General features: G+C 35.8%; 1 protein-coding gene across 5 annotated transcripts in view; it reads left to right on the top strand.

The window, feature by feature from the left end:
- KMT2C (lysine methyltransferase 2C) overlaps positions 1-25,164 on the top strand; it is a 293,733-nt gene that overhangs the window by 163,615 nt on the left and 104,954 nt on the right. For all 5 annotated transcript variants that reach the window (XM_079931158.1, XM_079931159.1, XM_079931156.1 and 2 more), the window contains 7 exons: positions 4,259-4,430; positions 6,351-6,465; positions 16,804-16,973; positions 17,425-17,573; positions 18,359-18,472; positions 19,375-19,452; positions 21,080-21,783. In XM_079931158.1, the coding sequence (XP_079787284.1) occupies positions 4,259-4,430; positions 6,351-6,465; positions 16,804-16,973; positions 17,425-17,573; positions 18,359-18,472; positions 19,375-19,452; positions 21,080-21,783 (1,502 nt within the window). The remainder of the gene's footprint in view (positions 1-4,258; positions 4,431-6,350; positions 6,466-16,803; positions 16,974-17,424; positions 17,574-18,358; positions 18,473-19,374; positions 19,453-21,079; positions 21,784-25,164) is intronic.

Genomic DNA, 25,164 nt, shown 5'->3' with positions numbered 1-25,164 from the left:
GTTTAAGGATCTATGATAAGCTTCCATCGAATTTAAGCTCCATGTTTTTGCCTTTTCCTCCATTTCTTCTCGTCACAGCTGTCACTTAGGAAGAAGTGACCTGTCCAAAGCTTATTCTCTGTTTCTGCTGCTCTTTTCTTGCTTTCCCTACATCATTTAGCTTCTTCCTGCTATGCCTGTGCTGGCACTTTTCCTTTGCACTTTTATTCTTCACCTTCTTTGCCCTTCCAGTGGGCATCAATGTTGATTAGTAGTAAAGAATATGATCTTTGGAGCCAAATTAACCTGGATTTTACTCCTGTCCTCTCTTAAATTGTCTTTATCTTTAGTCTTTCACTCAATCTATTTTGCCTTCCCTACTGCTTAAAGAAAATTTTCACTTAGTCGTTTGATTATTGCTTCAAGCTTAACGCCCCTTTGGCTTTCAGACATATATGTATGTATATGTACATATACTTATGTCTGACATGACACTTAAGCCATCCAGTAATGTCATCTTCTTAATGCATGCCCTCCAAAAGGCTGTTTTAGTATTTCTACATATTTCTGTATGTTCGCCCAGATCAGAAAAATGGTTGGGACCAAGTTTTTTCTATTATTATTTTTATATAATGCATAGTAAATGTTTTTGGACTGAATATATCACATGGATTTTTTTTTGCCCAATTTATTAAATGATGCATACTAATCATACAACATGACAGTATTGTCATCAAGGAATTGGTGGAAACTGTCATAGAATAAAAAGTAATCTCTGCTATAGTGATACACAGAGTTACCTTGTTGCAGAATGAGCTTTGCTGTATAAAACAGTGCTGTGCAATAGAAATATGATGTGAGCAATATATGTAATTTTAATTTTTCTAGTGGTCATGTTAAAATTTTTTATTTGAAATTAATTTTAAAAATACATACTTAACCCAATATATCCAAAATGTTAATATTTCAACTTGTAATTAATAAAATTTTTGAGATAGTGACATTAATATTTTTTTCCTATTAAGTCTTTGGAATTCGGAGTGTGTTTTATATGTATAGCACATCTCAATTTGGACTAATCACATTTCCATTGCGCAATAGCTACATGTGACTAGTAGCTACCATGGCAAGTTGAAGTGGCAGAGTAGCAAACTCTAGAAAGTTTCACAGAAGTATTTAGATAGTGTTCCTGGCAAATTACAATAGAAAGATGTAATCTGATAGAGTCCAGTACTTGCCCCAGTTTCTGTAAGTTTTGAGGGTAGGCAAAAATCAAAGATTAGTTTTTAAATGTACTTAGCTTGAATGAGTAAATATGGAACTCTCTTTTAGTATTAAGAAAACTACTTTGCTCTGTTTTTCCATTTTTATTTAAAAAAATGAACTAATACATGTAATTTCATTTTTAGAATTAATGCTTTCTTCTAAATGCCTGTCATTTAAAGAGCCACTTAAAAATGATTTTAGAAGCAACTCCTTTGCTTAAAATATAAGAATTGATTTGTGCTAGGCAACTGAGGATATGAAGTTGAAAAAGACAAGGTTACTACCCTTCAAGGGTTCACGGTATTGTGTTATAATTAATTGATGATTTAACAGTTTCTTCTAAGCATATGGGGAAAGGAATAATCAACAACTAAATGGGCATTTAGGTGTGGTAACATTAGATAGTCAGGGTTTATGTCTGAGCAAGAGTTTTAAAGGCCTCTTTCGAATGGGCTAGTGGTACAACAAAGGAACAAAATTACAGGCAGAAGGAACAGAATGTGTACAAGTACACAAAGGTTGAGCAGTCTGTTGTGTTAACGTGCACAGCAGACCGCTTGATCTGACCAGGAAATAGTGAATGTTCTGAGATTCAGTTGGAAAAGGAGATAATCCCCCCCCCCACTCCTTTTTTTGCCTCAAACTAGAAATTTTTGATTTTTTTATTTTAAGGCAAGAAAGGAGGTGTTGATAAAGTTGTAATTTGCGCAGGGCGTAACACTTAGAAAATTGCTCTGGATCTTTAGCTGATTTAGGGAGGAGGTCAGAGCCCTAAGCCAGCATTCCATTCAGAAGATAACTGCAGTGACCAAGACAAAGTGTGATGGACTGAACTGTACAAACAGATGGAAGAGGATACATAAAAAGTTTACTCAGTAAGAACTGGTATCCAATTGGATGTGTTGGGTCAGGGAGTAGTTAAGGGTCAATAGTGACACTAAAGTTTCTTTACCCAGCAGGTCGAGAAAGAAGGGAGAGGTTTAGGTTTAAAAAAAGTTCTAGAGGGGGCTTCCCTGGTGGTGCAGTGGTTGAGAATCAGCCTGCCAATGCAGGGGACACGGGTTCGATCCCTGGTCCAGGAAGATCCCACGTGCCACGGAGCAGCTAGGCCCATGCGCCACAACTACTGAGCCCGCGTGCCGCAGCTATTGAGGCCCGCGCGCCTAGAGCCCGTGCTCCGCCATGAGGGAGGCCACAGCAATGGGAGGCCCGCTCACCACAATGAAGAGTAGCCCCACTCTCCCCAACTGGAGAAAACCTGCGTGCAGCAACAAAGACCCAACGCAGCCAAAAATAAATAAATTTATAAAAAAAAAAAAAAAAGAGTTTTAGAGGAGTTGAGTTTGAGTATTTTTAGAACACCTGGCTATTGAGGGTCCAGTAAGACTTGAAAATAACATTTTGAGGTTCAGAAAGAAGTTTGGGTCTGGTGATAGAGATCTGGGAATTGTGGTGGTGTTTTATGATGTAGGAATTGATGTGATTACAAAGAAAAACCATGGGGAATTAGAAAAGATGGAAGAGGATGAAATCCTAAGAGACTCCATCATTTAGAGGGCTTGTGGAGGCACAAAAGCCAGCACAGCAGGAGGAGATGGGGGGCATGGGAAGCCTAAGGAGAAATCTGGAGAAAGCTGCCATCATAGAAGTCAATCAAGGTAGGAAATTTCAGTGTGGGCGTAGATGTAGACGCTGCAGATGGCAAATAAGGTAAGACCTAAAAAGTAACCACGGGATTTCATAGGCCACTGGTAGCCTCATTAAAGTAGCTTCAGATGAACAGTGGGTGAGGAGCCGCCAGGGGCCCAGCTTACAGTCTAGATGCATCCTAGGGCCTGTTTGTGTTCTGCCCTCAAACTGCAAATGGTTTGTTTTTTTTTTTTACCATTTTAAAAGGATTCTAAAATAAAAACAAAAACTCTGTATGCCAAAGACTTCTATGGCCCACAAAACCAATTCTTGGTGTAAGGAAAAGGAATAGATTATTACTCTGTTTCAAGATACTTGACTGGGGAAAGAAAGCAGGTAGAAAGGGCTTATAGCCAGAGAGGACTGACCAAATCTTCAGAAAGCGAAAGAGGAAAAAAAAAAAATCGTATGTACAATTTAAAACGGTCCTAGGACAATCAGCTAATCAGACCATTTAGTTGAGAACATAAGTGTCAGTTACAGACATATTTGTGTATATCATCCAATTGGTATGATTTTAGAATACATTCTTTTCCTTATTATATTGTAATATGCATGCGTTTGTATACTTGGCAAGCCAGTTTATCCTGACATTTATTTTTTATTTTAGATGGTACAAGAACTGTTAAAAAGTGCCATTCCTTTTAATCCACATTTAGCGATAGACGATGTCCATAATTTTTTTACAACTGGCAATTAATATAGATGAATATAGAATTAATATATGAAGTATTATATTTGTGTATGAATATGTAGCTTCCATCTTTAATGTTCTCCCTCATATATTTTCCAGTATTAAAAAACCCTTATTTGACTTGAATAAAAATTAGTGTTTATGCATAAGAAGCATCTTAATCTAATTGATATTAACATTTCTTAATTTTGTCTCTGATTTTGTTAATTTCAAAACCTATTTAACACTCAAATAAAAATGTTTATTTTTGCACTGCAAAGCGCCTCTCAGTTGATATTTTCCTTTTTGGTTCTTTTCAGCAAGCATATATTGAACATTAACTAGGTGCCCAGCATATCACTGGTATTAGGGATATAAAATTAAATAAGAACTGCTTATGGTCTCAAGTAGATGTAGGTACAAATCATTGCAAAACTATATGATTAAATTTAATGTGATTAAATTTAGATTAAAGATATTATAATGTTTTAATGGAGACCTTATTCTGATTGGATATCAGTTCAATGTGGATAATTTCAAGTGTCTGAAAGATTTACCATGAAAATTCCCTTCAAGTGATTTTTAAACTGTAAAGCCAGAAAAATATTAAATTCTTATACAACAATTTCGTTGTTTTACTGTTAATTGTAGCAAAGGAAGATGCAAACTGTGCAGTGTGCGACAGCCCGGGAGACCTCTTAGATCAGTTCTTTTGTACTACTTGTGGTCAGCACTATCATGGAATGTGCCTGGATATAGCGGTTACTCCATTAAAACGTGCAGGTTGGCAATGTCCTGAGTGCAAAGTGTGCCAGAACTGCAAGTAAGTTTTAATTTCAACTCAAAGGTGTGTATTGAGTTTAAGAGAGACCCTATTATTAGGTACTAAAGGTTTGTGTAATATGATAAAGGTTGTTCATACTGCAGCTATATTCATTCACACTGACTTCATCATGTCTTTAGAAATTGCTAGATATTTATTAACATATTTCTTTGAAATAAGTCTAAACAAAAACTAATTTTAATAATTTAAATTCCTCTGGTTGCCTAAAAAGCTAGCTTAAGTTTGCCAGCAATTTTAAATGAATGATATTAACAATTAAAAATAAATAAGCATTAGAAAAAAAAGCACCTTTTTTTCTGAGGGAGACTGGGGAGGAGATTTAATAGGAAAATAAACCTCTAACTATGGAAAGTAGTTATTAGAGTGAACCAAAGAATCAGTGATAAGTTTCAATTTCTATTCCAGGAAGAACAATTTATACTAAGTCTACTGTTTAAAAAGAAATCTGTATCTATCTGAAAGGCAGTTACTTTCACCATAATTCTGAAACAAAGTATTGTATGGCATTTAAATGTTTGTAATGGGATTATCTTTTCCTATTTGTTTTATTCCATCCTTTGGTCATTTCTCCAGTCTTTTCTGTGATTATTTTTTTCTCATGCTACTAATTAATTAGCATGATAATTTGGGGATGTTACCTGCATCTACAGCAGTCTTCAAATTGTTTACAGGCTGAGGACTTTTGTAATCAGGAGAAATGATGCCCACCACTGCCATGTTCAGTCTGTTTTATTTGTAATTTAATTTGATAACAATAAGCATCAATATCTTAGAATTATGTGGAATAAATAGGACCACGTGCTTTTATATTTTGGTAAAAATTAAAGAAAATATCAGTAAACATTTATTTGATACCTCGTATCTGTGCCTGGCTTCTTCTTGAGAAGGAGTAAGAGAACTTGAAGAAAGAGTGCTTTTCCTCCAAGATCTTTCCATGTAGCTAAAGAGACAAAATGTGCAATTTTATATGTAGAATTTATTAAATTAAATAAGAAATTACTGGAGGCCAATTAACCCATCTTCCTTTTTACTTCTGTTTATCACCAGGTTTTATTCAGCGGTTCCTCTCTCAGCTCTTCTTCTTGCATTCCCTAGTTTTTCTTTCCCCCTCCTCTTGAATTAAATTCTTAGTATCTGAGAGGGACTAACAGCCAAGAATCAAGGCTGAGATCATGGACAGGACAGGGGCCCAATCTTTGGGGCAGAAGAGTGTTTAGGGGAAGATTTTAGGTTTTCAATTATAATTCTTAATAATTATAACAAGATTATTATTCTTATATCTATTTATTTAGCACTTATTGCTTAATGGATATTCTTAGCTCTTCAGCCAGAATTATATTTAATTCTCACAGTAATCTTTGATTATCATTCACATTTTGTACCTGAAATTAAGAGGACTAAGTCTAAGTTATTCAGGAGTCACACAGCTAGAAAAACAGAAGTCTGAACACAGTTGTAGGTCTGATCCAAATTTGATCCTCTTTTTATTATATGACAGTGTCTTCCAACTCACCATGCCAAGATTTGTTCCTTTCCGTGCAGCATCACCTATCAGTTACAGCTCCTTCCCAAAAAAAGGATGGGCATGGGATGTTTAAGAAGTAAAGATCAGTGTCATTCATCTTGCCTTAACCCCTCCTTCTTTGCAGGAACCCTAAAATGACTAAAACGGGTTCACCATAGGTGGGCGTTCAGTAAGGATAATCCTTTAGGGACCTTTGGAAGATTTCTGTCTCATCCTCTAGAGGGTTAACTCTGTCATTATCTGTGCATAGACCAAACAGAGACGGAGGGTATTTATGAACTGGGCAGTTCCCAGGACAGATTCTTTTCATGATTACTTATGTTACAAACATAAGTTTAAAGATAAGGCATCATTAATGCTATCTTATTTTTTAGACAATCGGGAGAAGATAGCAAGATGCTAGTGTGTGATACGTGTGACAAAGGGTATCATACTTTTTGTCTTCAACCAGTTATGAAATCAGTACCAACCAATGGCTGGAAATGCAAAGTAAGTTGTTTATTTTTTTAAGAAAAAAATCTGTATGTTTTTTATATAGAGCAGACAAATCGGATACCTATTCAAATCTATATTACCTTCAACTTAAAAACTTTATTGATGTATAATTGATATACAGTAAACTGCACACATTTAAAGTCTATAATTTAATTTGACGTTTTCACTCATGAAACCATTATCACCTTCAAGATAATGAACATATTCATCACCCCTAGAAGTTTCCTGGTGCCCCTTGAGATTTCCTCCTTTCTGACTGTTCACTGCCGTACTCCCTTCTGTCTTCCAGGCAATCTGCTTTCTCTCACCATAGATTAGTTTGCATTTTCTAGAACTTTATATAAGTGATGTCGGATAGTATATACCCTTTTCTTTTTTGCAGGGGGTGGTGGTTTAAAGTCAACATAAATATTTTGAGAGTCACGCATATTGTTGCACATGCCAGTAGTGATTTCTTTTTATTGCTTAATAGTTGAAGTACCACAATTTGTTTATTGAATCACCTTTTGGTGAACATTTGGGTTGCTGACAATTTTAGGCTGTTATAAAAAATGCTGCTATGAACCTGTTAACTAACAAGTGTATGGTGCTTCATGGCTTAGAAATTGTGTTTTAGTGATTCATCTTTAATCTTTGAAACTCTATGAAATAGGTAGTATCCTTATAGGCGGACACTGAAACAGATGTATTTTTAAAATCTATTAATTTAAAATCCAGAAATAAAGCAGATAACATTTTGATCAGATTGGCTTTTAGATGATTTTACCTTGATTTTATATGTGTGTATGTATTTATGTATAAACTTGTATTAAATATATGGAATCATATCATATATGCGTATGTATATGTATATTGTTCCTTCCCCATGGTAGCTTTAGTAAGTGCTTACTGACTTAGATATCTGGTTTTTTGGATGCTGTGTAAAGTTTCTTTGGGGTTTTGAGAGTTAGGATCTATAGACATTTTTCCACTTCTTTTTTATTACTTAAGATATCAGTCTTTCTGCTTGGTGGGATTCTTTTAAGATGTATTTTCAGCTATTTTAAATTTTTTCTGGGTATTCTTTTAGTCAGTGTTTCTCCCCCTTTCCATCTATTTTGGTATTTGCATCTTTGTGACCTTGAGGTATTCCATTCTGGCCTCTCTAAACTTCCTGAGGAATTTATTGAGGCTCTGTTGCCTGCATCTCTAAACCCTGTAGGTTGGCTGACACCTCAACCTACTGGGCAGTTAGTATAGTACCAGGTAAACAACAGCAAATTTTAGAATTGTCTGTCCTTGGAAGCACAAAATATTTAAATTCTTAAAGTGAAAGTAGAAGGTAAGAATAACTCAAGTTTTACCTTCAATTCCCAACTGACTGAATAAAACTAATTTTTTTTTTCCTGTTAGGAAGATGTTTACAAACAATATTTACTGTGACTTTTCTTTGAATGTTCTCTAGAATGAGTCAGTCATAAAAGTAGTTAATTTGCTTCCTTTGAAATCTATACAGGTAAACTAATAAATTCTAGATTAAGAACTGGTGAGGGACTAGTGATTAAGTGAATTGCCGAGGTTTACTAATTTGCAGAGGCAGAACAGAGACTAAAATTCAGGTTTCCTGTCTTACATTGTAATGTTTTATCCAATATATTATGCTCCCTGTGCTATCATACTATACTTAATTAACAGTGCTTTTGTCCCTAGACTAATTAAGGAATATTTCTTAATCTAATTTTCATCTGTATTAGGATTTGGATCCTAGGAAACTAAAGACTCTAGATCCATGGGCCATCTCTACAGAACCCCCAGGCTGAGTTTTATTTTTTTTAATTATTATTATAATCTTAATTTCACAGAATAGACATGAAGCTAGGCATAAACTTCTTTAATCTATGGTAATTACACTGTCTTAACTTAGAAAATAATTTAATCTAACAAATAATTTTTTTTGAATTTTATTTTATTTATTTTCTTATACAGCAGGTTCGTATTAGTTATCCATTTTATACATATCAGTGTATATATGTCGATCCCAATCCCCCTCCCCAATCTAACGAATAATTTTGCTTTTAAAGTAAATTGCCAAGACATGTTTTAATAGAAAGGTATTCTTTGTCTTTAATAATGTTCATACAAAGAATGCCTTTTGTATTTGTACAGAAATAGTTTGATAAAGCCAGGACTATGTTTACTGGTTCAGAGTAATCATACCTCAAAGTGCCAACCAGCAATTCTTGTGAACATCAGATATAATGAAGTACCACTCAAAAACTCTAGAAACCTTTTGGTTCACAGGTGCACCGTATGGGCACAGTTGAAATCTGTAATAAATGGGGTATCGATCCAATTATTTCTAAAATACAGAAGTTTATAAGTTAAGGGTATGCTGTTTGCAGTTTCTGTTGTCAGGTGATGTGTATGAAGAACCTCCTTGCTCTGTGGATGCTGCTCGCTACTGCGGAGCGAATCCCTTGTGCGGTCCACGCGTCTCATTCTTTTTACCACGGTTCTGCTGTGGAAAATCTTGTATCTTTCACACGTCTTTGACAGCACTTGGGGCTAACATAATAATAAACACAAATGCTAAATGCAGTTACATTTTATATTAATTAAAACAATTTTTATTTATTTTATTTTTTTTGGCTTGCGGGATCTTAGTTCTCCCACGAGGGATTGAACCCTAACCACCGGAGTGCCAGGGAATTCCCTATATTTTTTAAAGTTAGCATTTCTATGAAATATTTCAAGTTCTCAGAAAACATACAGACCAAGAATACACTTGTGGTCTCCCTGCATCCTCACATTCTAGTCCCTTTGTCACAGAAACGCGATCCTGTTACCTTTGCCCTTCTCTTTGAGCTCGTGTTTGTCGTGGTCTCGGCATCTTCCCCTGCTAGTGGGGCGGCCTTCAGGAGGGGTCGGGTGGCGGAGGTGGTCGGTGGAGGCCGAGGCTCCCCGCCGCAGCTGGGCTCGCAGGCTTCCAGGAGGCGCCAGCCCGAGGCTTCTTCCGGGAGCAGCCTGCGGGAGGGAGGCGCTGGCCGGTGGAGGGGTGGGCGGTGGTGGTGTTTGCCCTCCTCGGAGGGTCCTGGAAAGGGGAGCGGTCTTGCTGGCAGGTCCCCAGGGATGGGGTGTTGGTGAGGGGGTAGGAGGAGGCGCCGGGGGAGCCTTACCCCTGCGCCCCACCCCCACCCCCACCCCCAGAGCCTCGACACCTGGAACTGGCGGCGCGTCACCAGGTTCTAGGGCGTGGGGCAGAGGGCGGCGAGTTCTGTCCCGCCTCGGCCCGAGGGTGGGGCCTGGAGGGGCGGGGCCTTCTCCACGGGAACTGAGCGCCTCGGGGCAGCTCTTCTCCGGTGAGGTCGCCCGGGAGGGAGCAGCCTGGGGGCTGAGGAGGGTCCCGTGAGCAGTTTCTGCCCGGCGGCCGGACGGGGTGCTTCCGCGCGTTCTCTCTTGGCTTGGTTCTTGGTCTAAAGAAAAAGCTGCCGTCGGACGGATTTGTATGTTTATTACTTTTATCTCCGCTACCGCGCCTCTTTTACTTTTTTGAAATAGGAAGTTGAATTCGTAATTCGTTTTCTTCACTTTCCTAAGGAAAAAAGGATATTTAAGACTATAAATTTACCTTTGATTATAGCTTTGGCTGCACTCATATTTGTTGTATTGGTAAGTTTATATCTGTTCACATTTGACTTAATTTTATCTTTTTTTAGGTTGTGCTTAAACACATTAGTGTCTGCTTTAATCGTATTGAATCAGATAATTTAACTAGCGTAGTTTTCTTTTTGACATATATTTGGATGCTTGACTTACTGACTTTAAAGCTGTAGTATTTGTGTTTATTAATTTCATTTAATTAGATGAAGTTCTTTTTCCATATTTTTTTGACTGATTCAACAGTGTATTATGGCGTAGATAAAATCGACTCCTGTAATTTCTCATATCAATTTCTTCTTGCATTTAAACTTGTGCTGGTTATTTAGCAAGTAGATCAGGCTAATATTGATGTATTGTGCTTTTTATCAGTGTAAAACTATTCTCTTTATATTGTGTAATGCCTTTTTTTTTTGCGAGGGGAGAGGGGGACCAGATATTTTGCTTTGCCTGACAAATATGGCTGAGTGGGGTTTTAGTTTAACCAGTTGAATGTGATCTTTTCATTTTGCATCCTTCTGTGTCATTTTAACTGTACCTTTTGAAAGGTTTAATAGTCAAGTATTTAGACTAATGGATGTAATTGAAATGCTTGGCTATTTTAAAACAAACCTGTTCTTTTAATTTCCTTTCTGTTTTTCAGTTCCTTTTATTCCCTGCAGTAATTTGTAATTCAGAATATTAAGTTATAAATGTTGAAAATATTAAAAGTGCCCCCCCTTGCCATTGAAAATGAAGAAATCAGAAGTTTTCTCCCTCCTCTCTGTCTTAAGTTGACCCAGACTATAGACTTTTTCTTTGGGGAGGGAGGGATCTTCTCTGTAAATTCCAACCTCATCTCACCCCCAGTCTTTTGGAGACTTGGTTATGCACTTCTATAAAAGAATTGTAAATATTCTGGAATCTTGCAAACCTGAAAGAGATTGTTGCCTTCAAACTACCAGAAGAACTTGGTTTGGTACAGTTTTGCATTACAACTTTTTTTTTTTTACTCTGGATACTTTTTTTCCGTTTTTTTCCCAGTTTATGGAATTACAGAAGAAGTTTGTTTTGTTTTTAGTTTAATTAGTTAATTGGTTTTCTGCTTGAAGGCCATGAGATCTTTATTTTTGTTCAGTTATTTGGATTTGCTTCCAGGATGTTGGTTCTACACTAATTAGTGTTCTCTGGAACATACTGACTATTGTCATTCTCCCTTTAGGCCCGTGGAAAGGTCTAGGGAAGTGTTGGTTAAATTCATCTTTTTAAAAAATATTTACTTTCTTTACATTCTCCTTAATAATCTTTAGTAACATCTAGGTGATTTTGTTTCCTGCTTTAATTCATTATTTTCTTTGTTGTGGTTTTCATTATTTTGGAAAATGTGTTCAGAATTCCTAGTTTATTTCTCAAGGTTGTTCTCTGGCTTCTTTTTGTTCTGCCCTTACTAATTTGCTTTCTGTAATAGTCTGCTATTCTCTTTCACGTGACAGAATTATTTATAATACTGCTGAGAATACGAATGGATAGTGTGTGTGTTTTATTCTCTTCTATGGAGGTATTATAAAGTGATTAAAAAGATTAAGCTGTGGAGTCAAATCTCAGGTTTTCCAGTTACTAAATACAGGATCTTTGGCAAATTATTTGACTTCTGTAAGCTGTGTTTCATCATGTAGTTAATAGTACTTAACCTCACAGGGGTGTTGGATTTAGCGAGATGATGCCTGTAAAGTGCTCAGCATAATGCCTAAAGTAAGTGCTCAATTCTCATGGAGTTTCTCATAGGAATGCTTCTCTTCTTTTCAGTTTGAAGAATGATACTCTTTCTCTACTGTTAAATTCTTTCATAGTTCTTTATAGTCTTTAGTCAAATGCAAACACTGTGGTGCGGGCTGGAGGTGCAGAGGCAGGTAGGTGTGCCTTCCCAGGAACGGTGTCAGTCTGGCGAGGCTGCTTGCACTGAAGTGAGGGTGATCTTTTTAGGAACTTCGTTATATACCAGTCATTGTCCCGTAGGTTTCTTTTCTCTGTTTCTCTTTCAAGAATGCTGATGTGTGGGTATATTATGTGTTTTAAAAGGCTTTATGTGGAAATAATTTCAAACTTTAAAAGTTGGAAAAATAAAAATAATACCCATATGCCATTTACGTAGATTCACCTGTTGTTAGGATTTCAGTATTGTCATCCATGCCCTTTCTCCTTCCTCCCTGCCCCACGTATATTTTTTTGCCCTGAACCATTCTGAGGGTAAGTTATACACACTGTGTTCCCTTTACCCCTAAATACTTAAATGTGTATTTCCTAATAATAGGGATATTCTTACGTAATCACAGCAGTATTATCACCCCATACATTTACATCAATATATCTAATCTACCATCCATATTTCAGTTTGTCACTTGATCCCATATAGCATTTCCCTCCTCCTGTGTAGGTTCCAGGATAGTCTCGGATCAAGTATTCCATTTAGTTGCCATGTTTCTTTTGAGTCCTTGAATCTGGAAAATTTCTTTAGCCCTTCTTTGTCTTTTTTGATATTGACAGTTTTGAATAATAGAGTTTTTCCTCACATACCTGGTTTTTGTTTGTTTGTTTTGTTTTCTTTAAATCACAAATAGAACTTTCCTTATTTTGTCTTTGTGTGATATTTCCTCATGATTATAGAGAGAGTTATTCATTCTTGGGCAGAATATTGCGTAAGTGGTGCTGTGCTCTTCTCAGGCTTTCAGCTGGGTGCACCTGATGGTTCGCTCTCCCTCACAGGTGGTGTGAATTCTGATCATCTGGTCAAGCTGCTGTAAAGTTTCTCCACTGTTTTCTTTCTCTCCTATCTAATAAAGCAGTACGTGAGGAGACACTTTAACACCGTGCGAATATATTGTTGCTCCTCAGAATTTTCTCCAAGATTATAGGAACCAATGCCTGATGCAGTTTTTACCTGTTGTTTGTAAAATGATGCTTTTCTAACTTCACATTTACCAGTCAGCCCCCTGCATTCTGTTGTATGCAAGAACCCTCCCTTCTTTCACATGTTAAAATTATGTATATCTTGTCGGTATTGACTCATGAATTCTTGTTATTATTGATAATTTATTACTGTACCTAATTTGTTTTGTGCTCAAATTGTCCAGTTTTGCCTTTGATATCCTTTTCACGCTGTCTCCTGTGTCTTTGTGGCATGCCCTCACCATTAAGCACTTCATTACATTTGGGCATAACAAGATACTCCAAAATCATCTTACACCTCCCTGCCCTAGCCCTGGAATCTGTCCTCTTTTCTATAAATAGGCCAAGTTCCTTTAGTGAAGATTGGGTGCTAGGTGTGCCCATTGCTCTGGGGGTGTTTGCTTCTTTGTCCTTTCAGCATATGAGGCAGTAAATACATGCATGTGTATACATTTACACATATGCATATCTACAAATACATAAGTATGCGTATACTCACACATGTACATCGTTTATAAATAATGAATTTACACCAATACCTCCAATTCTGATCCCTCCTGCTGAGTTCTTTGCCTTCTCACATTCTTACATATCCATTCTCGTATAGTAAGAATCCTTGTGTTTTGCCTGTTATCCTTGAAGATTTTGGTTTTTTAAAAATTCCCCATTCTTTTCTTATTGATTTAATTTTTAAAAATACATAGGATATTAACACGCTTTCAAAAATTTCTGATTCATCCTTCCTGTATTTTTTTGTAATGATAAGCAAATATATTTTTGTTTCCCTTTTCTACACTGAAGGTAGCATATGTGCTCTTTTGTATGTTGCTTTTTTTTTAACTTAAAATCCGGAAGTCACTTCATATCAGTTCATAGAGATCTTCCTCATTCCTCCTCCTCCCTTCCTTCCTTGCTTCCTTCCTTTCTCTCTCTTCCGTTCTCTTTCTCCCTTTCTTCCTCTCTCTCTTTCTCTCTCTCTTTCTTTCTTCTGTTTATTTGAACCATAGTTTTTCAGCCAATGTCCTGTGCTTGAATATTTAGGTAGTTTCCAATATTTTACATTAGAAGTGATTCTGTAGTCAATAACTTTGTGCATATGGGTTTTGAATTGCTGGGAGCGAATCTCTAGAATAAATTTCTAGTAGTGGGATTCCTGGCTCAGGGGGGTAAATGCGTATGTAATTTTGTTAGGTATCGTCAAATTCCCTTTCGTGGGACTTGTGGCTCTTCCTTTTGCCACCACTCATGCATGAGAGAACTTCTTTTCTACATCCTTGCCAACAGGCTGTCATGTTCAGCTTTTGATTTTTGCCTGTCTTATGAGTGAAAAATGTTATCTCAGTGTAGTCTAATTTTCTTTTCTCTTTTGAGTGAAGCTGGTCATTTTTTCCTGTTTTTTACCCCTTTTTGCGAGTTGTCTGTTCTTGTGTGTTGCCTGTTACTCTTGAAGATTTTGATGACCCCACAGTCTAAGAGCTCCTTGTATAGTCGGGATATAAGGCCTTCAGCTGCGTTATACGGTGCACATCTTTTCTTCCAGTTTGTTGTTTGCCTTTTAGCTTTGCCTGTGTTATTTTTTGCCATGCAAAAGTTTATTTTTATATAGTCAGATTTATCAGTCTTCTATTGCTTTTGGATTTTTGAGTTAAAATTAGAAAGCCTTTTCCTATACTGAGGCTATAGGAGAGTTCATGTTTTCTTCTAGTTTTTATGTTATTTTTTACATTTAGCTCTCTAATCCATTTTTAGTTGATGCTTCTATATGGTATGAGTTATCTTTTCCCAGTTGGCTATCCAGTTGTCCAAAATCCATTCACTAAAAAGACAGTCTTTGCCTCAGTGACTTGAGATTCCAGACTAGAGTTTTAGATTTAGTTGGGTTTATTTCTGGAATTTCTTGTCTGTTCCATTGCTCTGTCTTTCTATCTTCATGAGCCAATGCCGTACCGTTTTAATTATAGAGGCTTTGCAGTATCTGGTAGCTGTGGTCCCCTGTCAGATCTTTTCTATTTCACATTTTTCCTAGCTGTTTTGTCGTTTATTTTTCCATATGAACCTTAGGCTCTGTGAAAAACCTCACTGGAATTTTTATCAGGTCACTTTAAATTTATTCATTGATAGTGAAATCTTGATGTTAGGACATCCTAACGAAGAACAAGGTATGTCTTTGCATTTGTTCAAGTCTAGTTTAGTGTCTTCTAGGAATGTTTTCTAATTTTCTTTGTATAGGTTTTGGACATTTCTTAAGTTTATTCTTAAAAGTTTTCTCTATTTTGTTGATGTTATAAATGGGATTTTCCCATTCATTATATCTTTTAACTGGTTATTATTTGTGTATGTGAATTCTATTGAATTTTCATTGCTAATTTTATATCCTGCTACTTCGTTAAATTCTTTTATTAAATTTGTGATACATTCTCTAGGATTTTCCAAGTATGCCGTCTTGTCATCTACAAATAGTTTTACTTTTTCTTTTCCTATTTTGCTTCTGTTTTCATTTGTTTTAGTGTTTACATTGGTTCAGAACCATGTTAAATAGTAGTGGAGATAGTAGGCATCCTTGCTTTGTTTCTGACCTTAGTGGGACTGCCTCTGGGGTTCCCCAATTAAATAAAATGCTGGCTTTAGAATTGAGGTATGTGTGTATGTCACATTAAGGAAATACCTACCCATTTTAATTTTCTCGGAAATTTTTTTTTTATTAGGAATGGATTTTAATTTTTTTCCAAAGGTCTTTTCAGCATCTAGTGAAATAATTTATCTTCTCTCCTCAGACCTAATAATATGTTAGATTTTATTAATAGGTTTTCTAATATTTAACCATACTTGCATTTTTGTGTAAACTCCTCTTGGACATGGTTTATGGTTTTTCTTGATTTGCTATTGGAGTCTGTTTGCTAACATTTTACTTAGGATTTGTCATCAGTATTTACGAGTACCTCCATTTTAAATCTGTAAGACTTTAGCAGATCTGTGGTTCATGCTAGTTTCTCTTTTTCAGTGAGCATCTCTCTTGTATCAAAAGATACCAGCAGCTCAAAAAGATAAAGTTCCTTTTTTATTGGTGCTTTAGATTGCAAAGTTGGGGGTGGGTGGGTAATGAGAGTCCCACAATTTGTCAGCCTTGTGCCCAGGATTTTAAGGCAGCCTAGCTCAGAGGCACAGAAGGTTTGGCTGGCCTCTGCCAGGCCTTGCACATCAGCAGTTCTACTTTGCTAACGGTAGTGCCTCTCTGTTCTGAGAATATGAGAAGCCATAATTGGATATTGATGTTGAGTGGTTATTTTCACCATTTCAGGCACCTAATCATTTGGAGTGGATTGTATTTCCTTAGTGTGAATTCTTGTTTTTAGTTTCTGAGCTACCCATAAACAAACAGAATTCCCTAGCAGGACCATTTTGCTTTCAGAGTAGTGAGTTGAGTAGGCTTACTCAACACGAGCTACTTCCTGATTCTGGAATGTGTTTCTTTTTTTGAAGTTTGGATTGCTACGTTCTTGGTTTTCTTCCTTCCCTATTTATGTTTTCTTGGATGTCTCTATCCACTATTTACACTTTCCAGGAGGTTTCAGTGTAAATTGAGTGATATCTCATCAGATGTTCAAAACAAACCTCTTTTTCAAAAACGTACACCCTAAATTAGTGTCATAAAAATTAAAGCTTAATATATAATCTACAAATGTTTCACTGATTTTTTAAAAAGGTTTACACCAGAACTGCAGTACAAACGCATAACAAACTGTTTCTGTTTTCATTTTTCCTGGTGTTTAGAATTGCAGAATATGTGTCGAGTGTGGCACACGATCTAGTTCTCAGTGGCACCACAATTGCCTGGTATGTGACAGTTGTTACCAACAGCAGGATAACTTATGTCCTTTCTGTGGGAAGTGCTACCATCCAGAATTGCAGAAAGACATGCTTCATTGTAATATGTGCAAAAGGTAAGAAGATATAGTTATTCCATTTGTTTGTCAGTTCTTCTGTCCATGTGATCATCTGCTCTGCCATGTATTTTGAGATCCAAACTTTTGTCATTCCAGTAATCCTTTCAATACTGAGTGCCATTATAGATGGAATTAAAGTATGTTTTTATGAGTCTGAAAGGCATAACGATGTAAGTGGGCAAAAAATAAGACAAGACCAGAAACAAGCATTAAGAGGGAAAAGTAAAGAGTAAATAGTTTAAAATGTGTTTAAAAAAGGTCAACACCTGTGATGACATCCAAAAATGACAGCTTCTTTTCTAGAACCTTCAATTGCTAACCCCTATTACCTCTTCTTCCATCCTTACCCCTTCCTATATCCAGTTTTTCAGCAATTATCTTTCTTTTCCCTAAATATTAATTTGACTTTAAATTAGAAAATTTTATTTAAATATATTTATCATCACAGATGGGTTCACTTAGAATGTGACAAACCGACAGATCACGAACTGGATTCTCAGCTCAAAGAAGAGTACATCTGTATGTATTGCAAACACTTAGCTGAGATGGATCCATTACAGCCAGGTGATGAAGTGGAGATGGCTGAACTCACTACAGGTAAATTGAGAGTTTTTGTTTTTTAGGATGCTGTGCCAGCCAGTCAGCAGTATATTACTTTAGTAACAATGAGGGAATCCTGTGTATCAGATCCCATCTTATTTTTAGCTTCTGTACCTGTGATCTTGGTCATCTCTGAATCTGATGGTTAACATCTAATCTAGCCTCTTTACAACTGTTCACCCAATATTTGAATTCCAGGACTATCGTACGCTCCTACAATTGTGTTTTTTGGGCCAACAGTGGAAGTTCCTTACTGTTTGGCTCTATGACCTAGTTTGCACTTCATACTCTGGGTTATTTTACTCCAAACAAATTTTAGTTTTATTAAATTTTGTTCATGTAGTTTTATTAGTACACCATTGGGTTATAAACGTAATAACAAGATTCTTAGATCATAAAGGGAACAGACCTGCTAATCAGATAGTTTTTCATTTTCATCAGTATGAATGGCAAAGTCTGTAAAAGTTCTATTTTATCATCTGCAAGGGGGTTAAGTAGACACACCTTGGTTACTAACATTTTGTTTCTAGTATGCCATCAGTATACAGTTGTGCAGTATCCTTTCAAAATAATAAAATTCCAGTTACTTTTTAATTCATTATATTTTCCATATTGGAAAAATGTAAATATATATTTGGTTCAAAATAGAAAAATCTGAAGAAGAATTTATGGCATTTTCAGGGATAATTTACCCCCATTAGAACAAGGTGATAGTTGTTGACTTAGTTAACAAAAACAGAAGAACTCATTCTGAGCTAAAGAATAAATAATTTTCTGTTAAGATTGTAACAATGAAATGGAAGTTGAAGGCCCTGAGGACCACGTGGTACTTCTGGAGCACGCGGCTAATAAAGACGTCGGTGGCCAGCAGCCCGCGCCTGGGATTGTTCCAGATGGTAAGGGTGTTTTTGGTGATGGACAGTCTGTTCTCTGAAGAAAATGCGTGTGTAGAGTGAATATGTGAACATCTGCAACTTTAGTACCCTAGATAAAAATAAGCTGAGACATAGTCATGTACGAAGTTATTTAGAGAGGAGCCTTTTTAAATAAAATAAACTGAGAAATTAATCGGGGAAAGGGCATGTATATATTGTATTGATAGTTCAGCTGTAATCTAGACTTACTCATAAATATATACTTTGTTTAGGGATCAAGTGATTTTCATTAAAAAGCAATTCCTTTCTTTAGTTATCTTTGTAATTACTAACTAGAGCTGTTGCTGATTGTGAGATGTTTCATGCTGAGATAATGAAAAATTCATTGTTTTAGATCATGTAAGCAGTCCTGTTGAGGGTTATTTCAATGATATTTCAGTTAAGCTTTTTGCATTATTGATAATAGCTATTATTGTACTTGAGGATCTGGAATTAATGAGAGACCAGGTTTGGGGAAAACTACTTATTAAATTTAATCTTGGTCTCACCTCAAAGTCTGTGGGATTGTATGTGATACTGTGTTATATAGGTTGAATGTATACATAAAAAGCCCTTGAGATATTTTGAGGTTAATTTTATATTTAACAACTCTCATTAAAAATTATACTTCATAAAGATATAAAGCGAAGAAAAATAAGACAAAACTATATAATAATCTTATAGTACATAATCAGATTCCTTCCATATCCAGTTTCATTTCCATATCCTACTTAACAAATGAATAGTAACAGGATGTTTTATGCTTATATTTGAAATTGGAATTTGGCAGAAGGATAAATATCTTACCCAAATTACTGTTGAGAAGGCAGTGTTAGAGGAGTTTGGACTCCTTGCTGGAGATTCCATAAGTGTGTTATTCACAGCAGCTCACATCCATACTGGAGAGCAGCAGAGGAGTGATCCACCGGAAAGTCATGGCATGCGTGGACTTCTCATTGCTGGTAGGCAACGTGTTCATATCGTCTAATTTGATTGATTTACAGCATAACGCCTTTATGGTTGCTATGCGATTCGAGTCATAGTCTGCTAAGGTGACTTTTCAAATTAGAGATGAATTGTTTACTATTGCTATACTCACATGACGGTAGTTCAGTCTGTGGTTAGGTGATCCTCTTCTGGAAAACCATTGGCAGTGGATTTCTAAGGCAGAAATAGAGCATGTTTGCACTTTTATCTTAATCCTTCCTGCCTAGCACAGAGGAGAAAGAACATCCTCGTGTTCTGAGTGTGTATTGCAAACGTTCCTCTTTGCCAGTGAGACTTGAGGTAGTTGATCTACTATTATGAGCACATAATTTAGGCATCATATAGCATTAAGATTGTTTTACTTGAGTCACTCAAATGGTGATACTTTCGGTTTTAAACCAAAAATGTTCACTTCATTTATATGTATTTTCTGTTTTAAAAGTCCATTTTTTTATTACTTTTAAAATTTTTAAGTTATTTTGAAGTACTTTTGTGTTTAAAAATATTTAGTATGATCAGATCTGTTATTTGATGTTTTTTTGCTTTTCAACTATAGTCTTTGAATAAAGCAGGAGTGAGAAGTGAGATTTCATTTTGATATAAGAACATATATAAATTTCAGTCACCGTGGTAAATAGTAAATAAGGAAATTAGTGTCTTTATTAATGTACGTAAGAAATTACCCTGATGGCATTTGAAATAAGTGCTTTTTATCATCAGTGGTCTTACTTAATAGAGCCACTTAGGGCCCATGTCAATTGGACCTCTAACCTTACTCTTAAGTAATATTGGGTTAAAGGTTTAACTTACTAGTACCCTGATTTAAAATTTAGTAGTCAGTGACTATAGATACTTCTGATATCTAATTCTTTTTATTGATTTGCTAAGATAAGTCTCTTTGGTGATAGATGATGAGGAAGAACAATAATTATATCCAAAAAAATGTATTGATTGTGTTAGCATGTATGGCTAAGCAAAATAAGTCTTTTCTGTCTATGGTCATTACTTATTTGAGTCTACAGAAGCTTTGTTACATCTTGTGTCGGCTTATTGCAAAATTCTTTTTATTCTAGACTAATCTTTTTTAATTTGGACACATCATGTAATATCACTGAGCCTCATTTTCCTAGTTGTAAAATGAGTATAACTTCACCTACAAAATTTTAAATCCTCTTGTAAGTGACCAAACTGTGAAACATCATATATAATAGTTATATTAGAAATTAATTCTATTTTAATATTCTTACCAGAAATTACCTTAAACTCTGGGGATCCCATTAAGGTAGTGTTCTTGTAGGTTTTCTGGTCTGATCGGCGACTGATTCTAACCCATAAACCCTGCTCTCTTTTGACCTTTACTAACCTTGGTAATTGCCTTATTGCCTTTCTTGATGAATACCTTCTGACTTAAGGCATGGTTTTAAGCAAAAGTATGTTTTGGATCCCCCCCCGCCCCGCCAACGTTCTTTTTCTACCCAAGCCTATTATTTTTAAACCATAGAGCTACAGACATGTAAGACATTAATGTTTTATACCTAATCATAGTTAGAAATTTTCAAATTCATAGGTACATTAACATAATAGATATTTGAAATTTTATAGAATCATCCCAAGATAAAATGAATCCTGAATTGGAAAATCAGATTTCTCGTGAAGCTGATAGCGAAGAAATGGAAATGCCTCCTAAAGTGATGCACACTTGCGGTGCAGATCAAAATGAGAACAAAATGGAAGTGACAGACAGCGCTGAAGCCCTTGCCCCCCAGGTCGCTGCGCAGCAGGGGGAAGTGCACTTGTTGGAGGGACCTAACATGGCGGTGTCCCCAGAAGAATCCCGGCCTCCAGGAGTCAACACTGAATCCGTCACTGTCCCGTCCCCCGGTGGGGAAGGTACGGCTTTATGTTCTAAGGAACAATTGGCCATAGAAAGGGTACCAGAAGAAATGGAACAGAAAGAAAATCCTGAACCCTCTACTGCATTTATGGACTTCGAAGTGGCTCCTGCAGTTGAGAGTTGTGTGAAAGATGGTGTATGCCAAGAAAGCAAATCTGTAAAATTACCATCTGAGACAGAGTCACCATCTTCATCAGCAGCGGGCATGAGCAAGGCAAACGCGTCTTCCTCTCCAGCACTTTCTTCCGACTTGCCTTCCCACGACATGCTGCATAGTTACCCCTCGACTCCCAGTGCTTCTGCTGGAAACGTCATGCCAACAACTTACATCTCAGTCACCCCCAAAATTGGCATGGGTAAACCAGCTATTACCAAAAGGAAATTTTCTCCTGGTAGACCTCGGTCCAGACAGGTATGGTGATTTTAATGATGTTGATAGAAAAGATGTTGGAGTGATTCTATAAAGTAAAAAAAAGTGTATGTGTAGCTTTGGTTTGGAGGGCAGGTTTTCCCGTTTAGGTGGAATGTAGATGTAATGTTGACTTATGTGTTTTGGCCACTTCAAAAAACACACTGTTAATGAAGACTAGTTTATTAAACTTGAAGTGATCTTATTGGAATGTAAGTGCAACCTCTTTGATTATAGTTTCTAATAGAAAACACTTTAAAGAAGTTTGTAGTTCTATGCCATAGTAACAGCAGAGACTTAAAAAAAAACGTAAGGTTTTGGGTATAGTGTAATTAACATTTATTTTTCCCCTCATATATTTGTTTAGATATTATTCGTTGTACATATTTTTAACTGCTTAAGCATCAGAATTTACCTAGAGTATTTTTCATGCAGGGGAATTTCTCATTTTGGTTTTTCTATTGATTGCTAACTTTTTGTGGGAATTTTTTTAAAGTTAGGACTTACTTCAGTGGTTTTGTGAACAAAATTTTAGGATTATATTGTTGATCTTCAGGAAATGAAGGGAGTTCTTCCCATGATTATTCTAAGTTGTGTGAATGTGAACTCTACCCTGTAAGGGTAGGTTCCAGATCTTTTTCAGTGGGATTTGAGTGAAACTACAAAGCAAAATGAAGATACTATAGCTAAGAATTATATGTTCTACAAAATTTCTACTTTCTGAAGTTTTTCATAAAATAGCAACATATCAGACAGTGAAAAAGTCATTAGTCGCAATAATAATTTGGAGTTTTAAGTCTCATGATTTAAATTGCTTTCAGCGATTAAAGTTTAACTTTTTATAGGAATAATAATATTTTGATCGTCTAATTTTGGGATTGTGACACCAGTAAAAAAGTTAAATCAAACTTTATTTTAATGTGAAAATTAGTCTCCTACTTGATATTTATTTTCTATTCTACTAAGAGAGATTTTTCTTCTCAAACTAGTTCTCTTCATCCTTAGTTTTTTCTTTTATTTTCCTTTTCTTTTTTTGAATAGCATATACTAATTGTGTAGTTTTGGCTCTGAAAAGACTTTAGCAATGGAAATTTGAATCTCAAATTTAATTTTGGTTCAGACATTTACATTCTTTAAGGATATTGCATCATAAATATTCCTGTTAAATTTTACTGGTGTCTCTCCTTATTTAGAGACTTCTGCTCCAACTGAGAAGCCATTACGATTATTTTTCTGTTGACCTATGTTCCAAAATAGTGTGGGTATTTTTGTATGTGTGTGAGAGTGTGTATGTACATATATTTTTTTTCTTCCAAGTTCATCCCATTTTACATGAGCCGTGTCTTAATATTTGTTACTGTTACTACTACTGCTATGTTCTCTTTCAACTGTGGTAGTATTCTCCTTTCTATTTAGCTGCTACTGTCTGATTACTACCTCACAATTTGCTGCTAATCTCACAAGCAGCTATAGGCCATGTTCTACCTCCCAGTTTTGTTTTAGTTGTATAGGAAACAACCTTCACTTGGTGATTCAAAAAGCTTGTTGATACACTGCTTTGCTTTTGTGGAGACTATGCATTGGATAGAACAAGATACCTTATTTGTATCATCTTATTTTATGGGAAAATATTTAATGAAGTCACATGACTGTGATCTACTTCAGACACTCATGTACTATTTGCTCTCATGATAATATTGAAAGTTTTTGTTAAATCTTCTATGAAATATGTTTTCTTAGAAACATTTTCTTGAAGTATTCTTAAATATTTAAAGAAAACTTCATAGAAAAACATAAGTACTCTTAAATATATTTTGATAACTTTCAAATGCTAAGAATTTTTTTCTTCATTTTACCTTTCCACCTTTTTTGTTGTTGTTGTTGCTAACATCATATATGTGGAGAGCTTAGGAATTTACATAAATTCTAAGACTGACATCTGTTGAGAGGTTCTCATAGAGAAGGTGAAATTTCTTCAATAGAGTAGGTTTCCAAAAATAGTACTTCATTAGATTATAACCACTTTGCCATTACGTTGTGAACTGAATTTCTTATTTTTCATCAATTTAAGTAGTTTATTAAGAACCCTAGAATTTTATAACATACTTGTGTATTGCAATAGCATTTTAAATGAAGTGTCTCGAATTAACGTATCAGTTTCATAATCTGTTCCTGTGAGAGCAAAACAGGCCTCCAGTGGTGAGCTGTAGAGGATTATAGTTTTGTTAACAATTAATTACAAGTAAGCAATCCCTCCCTCCCTGCCTCCCTCCCTTCTCTTTCTTCCATTTCTGGTTTCTAGACGTAAACCTTTTAGTAAGAAGCACTGTTGGCATTTTGGGGGGCTGGTTGGTTTTTGCTTTTAAAGTTAAAAAAGGCAGATCGGTGAATCATATCATCCAAATAAAGAGAGATTCTGTTCTTGATAAATTATTTCATATCCAGCTTTTAACTAAAATAAATTTGAAGTTTGAAGTACTGCTGTATATAATGTATACATAATGATATTCATTAAAGGAAATTAGTAGTTGTAATTGTCTATTCCTGGATACCTATGAGGTAAACTTACATACTGATACTTTGTCTTAGAACCTATCAAAAAAGGTTTCATTAGTAAATAGGTAAATATTCTCTATTCTTTATGAGGAATAAAAGTTGTAGAGTAGATGCCAACAGTGATTTTCCCACATACCTTCTAGTCTAAATACTGTGTGGCATTTTATAAAAGTGACTTTTAAGAAGTCTTTTTTGTATTATTTATATATATTTGTACTGTAATTAATTGATTCTGGGAAAGATTGATTAATAGAAATTCAGCATGAATATTTCCATAGTGCAGTTGTTTGACTTCAAAGCCTTATTCTTCCATTACTGTCTGTGGGACACCAAGCAAGTTACCATGTGAACTCTCTTGTTTTCTTCATCCATAAAACTACATCAGATGGTTGTTAGAATTTAACGATAACACCTATAAACCCCCTGACACATAGCAAACGGTAGTGCTGTCCTGCTTTCTTTCTTGATTTGCAGGATAATGCAGATATTATGTGAAAATGGAGACTTGAGAAGGATGTAGTGTTCATGTGTTAAATTTGGCTGTGAAGTGGTGGTCCTGAAACCCATCACGTTGACTCATAACTATTTCTAAGGAAATGTGCCAGTGAAAATAACTGCAGGCCCGACCAAGTCAAACACTGGCCACAGTAAATACAGGATGTAGTAGGTTTTCAAGTTCAGTGCCGCATAGTGGTTGCACAGATTTTAGAACTAAACTGCCTATTTAATTATTCTGTGTGTGATAGAGGCTGCAGTAGAGGAAACCACAGGGTACTGTGGGAAAGCAGAGAGGGCAAGAGGAAAAACTCTACTCAGGCTTACAGGCTT

Source organism: Stenella coeruleoalba, assembly GCF_951394435.1.
Source record: "Stenella coeruleoalba genome assembly, chromosome: 9".
NCBI classification, from domain to species: domain Eukaryota; kingdom Metazoa; phylum Chordata; class Mammalia; order Artiodactyla; family Delphinidae; genus Stenella; species Stenella coeruleoalba.
The sequence above is the reverse complement of the archived record's forward strand: the minus strand, read 5'-3'. Positions and strand labels throughout refer to the sequence as shown.